General features: G+C 49.4%; 1 protein-coding gene across 2 annotated transcripts in view; it reads left to right on the plus strand.

Moving 5' to 3' along the window:
* Positions 1-347: 347 nt before the first annotated feature.
* ITGA11 (integrin subunit alpha 11) overlaps positions 348-10,345 on the plus strand; it is a 146,818-nt gene continuing 136,820 nt past the window's right edge. For both annotated transcript variants that reach the window (XM_014525567.2, XM_006035413.3), the window contains exon 1: positions 348-528. In XM_014525567.2, the coding sequence (XP_014381053.1) occupies positions 477-528 (52 nt within the window). In that variant the 5' untranslated portion in view covers positions 348-476. The remainder of the gene's footprint in view (positions 529-10,345) is intronic.

Raw genomic sequence — 10,345 nt, forward strand, 5'->3', positions numbered from 1 at the left:
TGATTATTCATATTATCATTATCTCTGGCGAAGGAGGGTCTGATACTAAAAGTTCGCCCAGGGCTACCAGGAGTCTAGATACGGTGCTGTCCTGCACCGTGAGCAGTTGGTGGGAGAAAACCCTCCTCTCCATGGAGAGCTCCTAAGCGCGCTCTCCCCCGATGTCCTACGTCTGCCGATGGCGGGGAGCCTCTGAGAGGGAAATCTTGGGGGCCGGGGGATGGCCGGCGGGCCGAGCAGTTAGCCCATAGCACTGCGGCGATCTCTAAAGGGTGCCGTGCACTCTCAGGCCTCTCGTGCTGTACCTCCTACAAGTTTAGCTCGTCCCTCCCACTCCCTCCCAATGAACCGCTTCTGTCAGGGAGCCGGGAAAGGCGAGGGATAAGTGAAAGCTTTTTGCAGAGTAAGGCTACCACTCTGGCTCAGTGCCTCAGGCGGATGGTAGGGGTAGGGTACCAGGCGCCTTTAGCACTCACATGGACTTCTACCGAGGGCTCATCGTAGCCTGGGCACTCTGCCTTCTGCCAGGTAAGCTCCTTCTTCTTCCTAGCCTCTCCCGAGCTCGGGGGGCACAGAGCACAGCTTTGCCAGCGGGGAGAAAATCCTGGCTTTTGGTTATTTGAGCACCCAAGGGGAAAAAAACCCCAAACCCTAAAAATACTGGTTGAGAGAGGCAAGATTTAAGACGAGGATCAGTCATTTCATAGAAGTGCTGCAGCAACGTGGAAGGAAGAGTCCTCCAAAGGGGGAAGCGGGGGAGTAGAAAGGGATCAGACTCTTTTGATCAGTGGCTGAGGAATGACTAAAACTGAAGGAAGCGGGGAAAAATCCTCTGCTTTAAACCGCTTTGCAATTTCTCATCTGGATTGCAGTTGCATGGAGGATTCATCTGCATTTTTAAGGACTAAGCAGGGGGGGAAAGACTAGAAAGACTGGGAGTTGCCTGTTCCTTCGTCCTCTTCCCCAGGACAAAGGGGGAGGTGGGCACGAGGATGAGGACTGGGGATTAAAGTCACACCTTGGTGCAGAGATTTTAGATGCTCCTTTCATTTTAAGATGCAAGTCTGCAGGCTTCCCTCACATCTGGATCCCTGCGTGGCTGCATAAGCCGTGTTGGGTTACGGGAAGAGGGGGGAGAAGTCCTACTTATTGTTGGCCACATGCCTATACGTTTAAACTCGGTTGTTACAGGGAGCGAGTCCTCGGCAGCAGGCATTTTTTGGTTCAATTATATTTGACATCTTTCCATGCACAGCCCTCTCCCGGGGGCAGAAGGGACTGGGACTCTCTTCCGAGCCGCAGAACAAAAGGAGACCTTTCTCCCAGTTAATCGAAGGGGGCCGCTGTCACCGGCCCATTTACACCCATCAGCACGACGTTAAGAGCCAGGGATCGTTTGTGCCACTGTAAACATTTCCGAGCGTCCTGATGGAAAGTGAATTATTATTTTTTTCTTTTCTAATTGCACGACTACTTGATAATTTAAGGGAAGCCGCAGTGAAGTTGCCTGCCTCTGCCTAATGGGGACCATGTGTGCGCGCCTTAGAAAACATTACGTTTTGCAGGCAGACTTGCGGTGTGAGATTTAGCTGCTCGGGGGCAGATGGCACGCTGGTGTAAGAGATGCATTTCAGACTGTTTTCTCCATACCTCTGGGGAGAGGTGGATCAAGTTGCTCTGATCCTTGGGCACTAGGCAGTGTACTTTATGTGCGCGTGAAGACCCCCGGTGCTAGACTTGGGTCTGTTTTGTGGAGCATGGTGCATTTGGGTCTCTCTGCCTGGATGCCCAAGTATGAAACGTGAACCTAACTCTTCAGTCCTATGTGTGCTCCTGGGGCCACGATGCCACTTGATGGGGAGGGCAAACGCCTTCCCCGCAGACATGGTGTAGAGCATGAACCTTCTGCAAACAGCAGACAAAGAAGAATAACTAAAATGGCCCAGGGTGGTTAGATAAATACTCCTTGCGGTATTGCAGATCTGGCACCCTGTGCATCTCGTAGCTCCGAGATGCAGTCACTGTGAGCAACAGGGAGCTAGCAGTGGCCTCTTGCTATTTCTGAATAGCACCACATCGCTCTTTGTATCCTCGCCGCAAACACGGCTCTGCTTTAAATCCCAGCTGTGTTTTCGTGTAAGGCAGGCCGGGAGCACAGCTACAGGGCGGAACCAAATCGAAGTTCACTTCTTTGGAAATCATCCTTTTGCCCACACAGGAAGCCGTCCCATGACACAAGCATCCACTTGCGAACGTGATTTATGCCCTGGTGTGTGCATTGCTGTCATGTGGCAGAACAGAAAGAAAGCTGGGACCTCAAGGCAAGCTGTTGCATAAGGCATCCTTGGGCGTGTATCTTTGCACCAACTCATTTAACTCTTAAACAGCTTCAGTTAATAATTGTCCCATGTGAATGCAGGAAATTTAAACGGCAATCAGAAAGACACTAGGAAAGGCAATGGCCATTGCATCCATCCCTGACATACCTCCACTGCCTCCAGCAGAGCTGCCCCATGGACGAATTGGGCCCAGCACGTCTCTGTTTCACAGGTTTTCAAGTCACCTGCTTGAAAACGTGACGCTCCTTGTCTGTCTCCTGCCATGTGCTCCTTTAAGCTAAGAGAGGACTTCAGCGGGGGCATGTGTTGTCCTATTAGAAAGGAGTTGCTATGGTGATTACCCAATATTAACAAAAAAAAGTATTGAGCCAACAATGACAGATGTGAGCAGAGGAGGCAGGCAACATCCCTTCTTCAGCTGACTGCCTCTCTCCTAGAAAATGCCCCTTCCAGGGAACTCTGTGCTGCTTTGTACAGGGACAAAGGGTTTGGTATTTAATGACAGTCCAGCAAGGACCACTGCTTCACCCCTAGGTCCAGGCAAAGCTCATCTGAGCAGCATGAAGACAGCGGCACCCCCTCCTCAGATATTCTGAATAAAGAAATAGGTCAGATCCCATTTCCAGGACCAGGATTCAGCGCCTGTTGCTCACCGGCATTGTGGCTAAGGCTGTACAAATGGGCTTGGTGGAAATGGCTTTGTAAATCACTCTGCCTGCCAATCGCCGCCGGCTTTGGGGCTCTGAGTCAATAGATCATAGCATGGTGCATTGACAACACGAACTGGCAGGAAAGATGTGACTTGTAATAACTAGGGCAAGTTGTGTGAATCGCTGGCACTTCTGAAACAGGAAGAATTGTTTGGGAACCCTGCTTTTGCTGTTGCAAGCAAGGAAATGAAGGCAGTGGTGGTTGGCTGACTTGGTTTAAGAGTTGAGAAAGTTGTAAAAGGGTTGTCACTGCTCCATCCGGCGCGTTTGCGACTGCCTGGCTGGATCTGTGAGGAGTGCCCTGATGCAGGAGCTCACTGGGACGTGAGGAGTTGGGGCAGAAGTCGGGATATTAACACTGAAAAGAGATTTAATCAGGGTAGCGTTTCGAACTGGTGCTAACCTCCCTTGTCTTTGTGGCTAGCAATGTACTCGCATAAAGAAAGATCCCATCATGGACTTTGAAGGGCCAGGCTTTTTATGCCTGCCTCTACTGTAAAATGCCCGTCCTGGCCACGGGCTTCTTTTGCGAATATGCCTTCTTTGAACCCCTGGCTCTCATAATGCAGACATGTTTCTATGAGGGAGTGGGATAGACCCACCAAATTCGTTCTGCATCTGAATTGAGGACTCCCAAAGTTATAGGCCAACTAGTGTCTGTAGCTAGGGTTTGAATGGGCTGCGAGGATCAAACTAGAATACATTGGAGGTGGTCTAAGTTTCCATGAACAAACAAAATCTGCCATGACAAAAAAATGCATGTGTACAGACCAATGGTGATATTTTTCATCACTCTTCGTCCTGTGTACATGGTCCAATCGTGACATGTACAAGTGCCCCATGGCTTTATTTCACCAGGAAGAGCTCAGTCTATCTCCCTTTTTCCCACTGACCCTCTATCCCCTCCTCCCCCAGCCCAGTATCAGTTCATGTGTGGCTATATGGTCTTTTCTAACCAAGTCAATAAGGACCTGAACACACAGACAACAGAACTGTGCGGTCTGTGACCCAGTTGAGACATTGCCTTCAGTGTGGCTCTATCATGATTACCCTGACCACTATGGTCAGTGCTCCTCCTTCATCTGGGAACTGTGTTGGGGCCATCACAGAAACATGCTAGAGAGCAGCCAGGGACCGCTTCATGTTTTTGAGTCAGAGCTGCATGAGCTGATACAATGCCGACTGCGGAAGTGTGGTTAGGGCAGAGACCATTCAGATTCCTCCTTCGGTTGTCCCCCAGGAAGTTCAACCACTGCTACCCGACGTCAGGCTGCATGTAATTCCTCTCTGGTCAATACTGCCCATAAGGCCATAATCAGCACTGTGTCATGCATCTCCAGTGGTCCCCATCCTGGTCTCGCACACACTGAAATTCTGCCTGCCGATAAGCTGATGGGAGTTAGTCTAGAGCAAAATTTGGCTTAAGCTGGTTTGGAAAACCACAGAAACCTGCTTGCCACAGCCCTGTAGGTGGTATAGTTTGGGTTTTTGGGGTGCAGCATGGGACCCGGTCTGGCAAAAGGAATCCGTAGTAACTACAAAGTTGCAACGTTGGGATCCTGAGCAAGTATTTAATGTCTCCGCCAGTACTGTGGCAGCACAGTGCAAAGCTGGAATTCTCTATTTTTGTCACAACTAAGTTGTGTTTGAACCCTCAGAATGATATCTTCTCAGCCCTGCAGTATTAAAAAGAAAACAGGCTTTCTTCTGTTTCCTTTCTTTTGTCCAGGGCCAAACACCTATAAGGGAGACGTGCTTCTACAATTAACTCCTGTGATAGTTTTCTAGGGAGACAGCGGGTGAGCAGGAAGGTTACACAACATGAGTTTGGACCACACCGTCTTACATTTTCTCTTTCTTATCACCCTTTTTTTTATCTACACCCATATCAGCACATGCAAAAATCAAACGTTTTTCATCCCTAATCCCAGACATTGTGGGACCCTTCTGCTCCAGGCTGTGTTATGTCAGCTCCCAGCTTAGTGTGCCAATAACTTACACACTGGTCATAAGCCTGATGTAACCTTCCTTAAATCAAACACAGCTTGAATATCACCTTGCTGGTGGGAGACCTTGCGGATTCCCTGAATGATCTCCCTGGTATATGATCCACTGATGAACACCCTGGCTTCCCCCCACATTTATAGGGCAAATGACTTCTACCTCCACCTTTTTTTTGTGTCTGTACTATGTGATGCGATTTGGGGGCCTGTTTAGCTCTTGAAGACTTTAAGCATTTCATTGCATGGCTTTAATTTCTGTGAAGCTAAAAAGAAGGGAGAATTAGGTTTGCCAGTCTGAGCTCCTACACCTCACAGGCATTGACTTTCCCCCAGGGATGCTACCTTCACCTCAAAGGCTGTAGTTAGACCAAATACTCCAGTCCTCAGAAAACTAAGCGGTCTGTTGCTGGACTGAGGTATTAGCAAAGCCAGGCGCCCATACAGGAGCACAGAATGGCACGCCTTCCCAAATGCAGTGGCCAGGATTACTGCAAAGTGACCAAATATAGGATTGCACTTGGGTTATTGCTGTACGGCTCTGCAAGCTTTAGTGCACGTGTGAGTGGACACTGCCGCTGCGTGTAACAAGCCATGCAGCCTGTCAGATGCGTGCTCAGCTACCGAACAGTAGCTCCCTTCCTTTCCACATCCAAGCCATGCTCCCAGCAGTGGCAGAGCATGCTCTCCACTCAGGCTGGACCATAGCTAACCATGCAAGAGCGAGCATGTGTGAGTGCAACAGGCAGATGGTCAAGGAGCTTGCCCAAGAGGTAGGAAACCCAGGTCATAGTTTCTGGGTTGAACTGAGCAGAGCTGAGAACCTGGGACTCTTGCATCCTTGGCAGAGGCTTGAACCCAGGGGTAGGCAACCCCCGGCTTGGGTGCCAGATCGCGGCACTCAAAAGCATTGTGTTTGGCACGTGGACCGTGGAGCGGGTGGAAGGGAAGGGGCCGGGGCTGCACTGCCACAATAAGGATCGGGCCGCTCGTGGCTCCCCCGGACACGCCAACATCTTGCACGTTGAGGTTGCGGATGTTTTGGGTGCTGTGCCCAAAAACATTGCTGACCCCTGCTCTAGTCCTTAGGCCTTTGGCTATTCTGGGATGTTGCTTTTACGGAAAAGCTTGAGTTCAGGCCTCCAAAACTGATGTGGTTTTGTGAGGCTTTAGTGGTTTCCCAAAGACAAAGGGTGGCAGTGTTGTGTTTTTTTAATGGAGAAGGGGAAAATTTGTTAGGGTGTCTGGTCAGTCCTACAGGTTCCCCATACTGCACTAGCAAATCCCGGTCTTCCTCCTCCTCTGGGTACTGGAAGGTGTGGTAGTCCGGGTAGTCTACCACTCCCTGGCCGTGTTTTGGCAGCAATGCAGTCCTAAAAGGTGATGGTTCAACTTGGACTCCTTCACAGCATACATGCAGCCAGGTCTGTCCAGGGATAAAAGTGACATTCTTGGAGCGGGTTACGTATTATGTCTGTCCACAGCCTTAGACTTGTTTTTCCCCCCAACCCTCTCTCCTCGCCAGTTCAGTTCTGCTTAAATTATGCAAACTTTGAAGCTGAATCACAGCACAAAGACCTATTATGGTTAGCTACAGTTTGTAATCGCATGCATCACTGCTACAACAATCGTCATAACCCATTGCTAGAAGTTTCCCTTTCAGTAAGGGGTAGCATGGTAGGGTCGCCTTGGTCGATGGATCAAAGACCAGATGGAGACACTGAGATTCCTGGACTTGCCAACTGACCGGTCAGATGTCCTAGGATTTGAACCCAAATCTTCCAGGCCCACAGGCATGGTCCTAGGTGGCAGCAGCACCACTCAGCAGCTGGTTAAATACTGGCCCCAGCCCAACCTGGGCTACCAACCCAACTTATAAGGCTACCAGTGGAAGACCTTGTGATCTGAAAGAACCAATGGGAACAACAAGCCCTTGATGGAAAGGCTATAAAACCCTCTCACTTACTCTAGGGTGTTGTCCTGGCAATATTTTTAGGTGTTACTGCTTTAGACCATCCTGTCTTGATCAACTGATGCTCTGACCATAATCTTCCCTTGGCCTGTGGCTTGACATCCTGGCGCCTGGATGGATGCCTGACTTTGACCGTGGCTCTGGTCCTCATGCCCTAGGCCAGGCTTGCTTGTGATTTCTTGTTCCCTGGGCTCTGTTTGCTGAACTCCTGGCCCTATCCCTGTTCCTGGCTCCTGGACTGTGTTGTTGGCTCCTAGCTTTGTGGGGCAAGTGCCTACACCCTGGTCACAAGTCTGGCATAACCATCCTTAAGGAAAGCACAACTTGAATATCACCTGGCTGGGGGAGACCTAGCCAGTTCCCTGAATGAGAAGTAGTCCATAAAATTGCCCATGTCTAACCTCCCTGGTGCATGATCCACTGATGAACACAGGCCATCTGCCTTTCCCCCACGTTTGTAGGCATCAGTAAAGCATGGTTTGTCTGGAACATGTGCACGTAGGGCAAGCTCTCTGCTGCACCGTGCACCAGTGCCAGTCACTTAGTCTCTGTTCATTATCGCTACAACTTTGGTTAGTCTCTAGGGTGTCTAGGGTGTCTCTAGGGTGTCTCTACCCTGCCATCACCTCTACAGCCAGTGATCATCCACCTGAATTGCAGGGGTGTTAGGCTTATGACATTAAAACTCGACATGCTCAAATACAGCACTAATGAGCTCCCTAAGCTCTTTGGAGCAATGCTCCTCTCCTTTCTTAGAAATCCTGCTCTCAGAAGCACCCGGAGAGACTGTAACAAAGCAAAAATCATCTTCATTTTGTCACCTTAGGTAATGGGGCAGCTGCAATGCTACAGTCAGGATGGACTGGACGTGGCGGAGACAGGAAGAGGTCTGAGCAGGAGAGAGGGAAAACCTCTTTCTGTTGGAGGAAAAGGTTGCCTTTCTTCTCAGCTTTGCTTCCCAACTGCATTTTCCCTTTGCTTTGCTTGAGCTGATGAGAATTGAGAACTTGGACTCAACAAAAGCTCCAGTACCAAAGGAGATATTTGAGGCTTCCTGTCTTGGCAGGATCACGAGCAAAATATGTGGGATTTGGTCGTTATTTATGACGGTGATGTCACTTTTAACAAGAAAATAAGATGTGGTTCTTCAGACTGTTAACAGTCTCCCTGACAACCTTTCACAAGGTTTGTTTGGTTAACTTAAGCTAGGTTAAATAGTCTCCAATCTTTCTTTCCCTTCAAACACAGGACTCAACATCTGCCTGCATTTCTTTGAACTACTCTTCCTGCAGTCCATGCATTTCACTGGCTTCACCGCTCTTGGTTTTAAATGTTTCCTCCAAACCATTTTACGTCTATCACCTCAAAGTGTCTCACTCCGAGTTCATATTTGTGTGGTGTTGAGCGCTTAGGATGCCCATGCCCTCAGAGCACACCAAGGCTGAGATGCAAATGCCTCTGGTTTGGCCTGAAGCGAAAGGGCCCCGCGTGTCTTCTCAGCAGTGCGGAGAAGGGGCATTTACTGGCCTGGGGTGTTAGGGTAGCCCTATTCTTCTCCAAGCACCATTGCTGTCTAGGGGTCACCCCTGCATGCTACATGGTCATAGCCAAATTAACCCCAACGTCCCACCAGGCACCAGATCTGCTCTGCTTGACATTGAGAAAGCCACTTGGCTTCATGCGGTCTGGGAAAGGATGGAGCATGGTGATGACCTCCACTAGGATTATGACCCTGAAGGTCTAATGAATCTTGGTGTTCAAATGTGATGCTCCTACCACTAAAGTATCCCTCGGGCCTTGGCCCTTCATCATTTGATGCTCGGAGGGAGATTCAGCTATTTCTTGTTGCCTAGACTGAGTACAAGGGAGCACTCACTTCAGACAGGAGATGGTCGATTTTGTACATAGTCAAACCTCCGAGACTGAACCTTTAACGCTTCTAAAAGTTTGATTAAAAGATTCCCAACTCCATCAGTTGCTGCTCCTCTTTATATTGAAACAAAAAGCTTTTCACGTTTAACTGGGGGCAAGTGCACTGATGGTGACAAAAAAAAATCTTCATATTTTCCCAAGCAGGAAGCAAGGGTGACCACCTGAAACCTGAGATCCTGCTCCTGCCTTTGTTTCAAGGGCATTTGCACCATCACAAGGAGGTGAGAGGCTCCATGCCAGCTATGCACTGACTACCCAGAGCAGTTGTCCATCTATTGACTCCTCTGTGAAATCCTATGAAATACAACCTTTCATTTCTACCCAGGAGAACTTTTACAATCTTTTCTCCAATGCCTGATGAAGAGTGTTTGTGCCCGAAAGCTTGCAAAGAAAGAATTTTTTTTTGCAAAAACCTTGTTGGTCTAATAAAAGATCTCATCTTTACCACGAGTCCTGATGGTGACATTGTAGAGATGCAAATGGAGCCTCTCCGAAGCAGCACAGACTTTGTACCTGCTGCCAGAAACAATCACTGCTGCCCCAAAGCTACAGAAACGGCAGGCACGTTTGGAGTAAGTGCGGCGGGGTGGGAAGCACAGTCAGTCTCAGGGAGACGCATACAGCTGGTTCAGTGAGAATCATTTTATCTTTGAGCTCCTGTCTGGTGTAGTTCTCCACTTCGGGAATCCATGGAGCTTTTGCGCTGATTTATGGAAGTAGAGCTGATGAGTTTTATAAATGTAGAGTTTCCCTGGGATCTTCCCCTTCTGCCTGCCCCCATCCATGCCCAGCTGTCTTGCCAGAACTAAATGATGCTTTCAACCTGGACCAGCTGCTTGGGCTGCTGGTATGGGCTGAGGACCAGGCTCTGCTTTCACTTGGGCTGGTTACCTGCCCACCGTGTAGTTGAGGACACAGCGATCCAAACAACCATGTTTGTCAGTGAGGCCCTAAGGGACCGTGACCACAGGGAGAGGGGAGTCCAAGAAGAGTCGTTGCTCCTCAAGGGAGCGATCCTCAATGCACAAACTAAGTCTATTCCATCTCGGAAGAAAGGCAGCAAGAGGGCACAGCAGCCCCCTGGCTCTCCAGGGACCTAGCAGATCTCCTGAGGCTAAAAAGAAAGGCCTACAAAGAATGGAGGATGGGAGTCACCTCCAAGGAGGATTATTCTGCACTGGTCCGCTCCTGTAGGGAGCAGACCAGGAAAGCCAAGGCTGCAACTGAACTCCAATTAGCTTTGAGCATCAAGGACAATAAAAAGTCCTTTTTCAGATATGTGGGGAGCTGGAGGAAAAGCAGGGGCAACATTGGACCCCTGCTGAATCAGTTGGGGCAACTGACAACTGAGGCCCAGGAAAAAGCCAACCTATTAAATAGGTACTTTGCGTC

This window comes from Alligator sinensis, unplaced genomic scaffold (assembly GCF_000455745.1).
Source record: "Alligator sinensis unplaced genomic scaffold, ASM45574v1 scaffold1242_1, whole genome shotgun sequence".
Taxonomy (NCBI): Eukaryota; Metazoa; Chordata; order Crocodylia; family Alligatoridae; genus Alligator; species Alligator sinensis.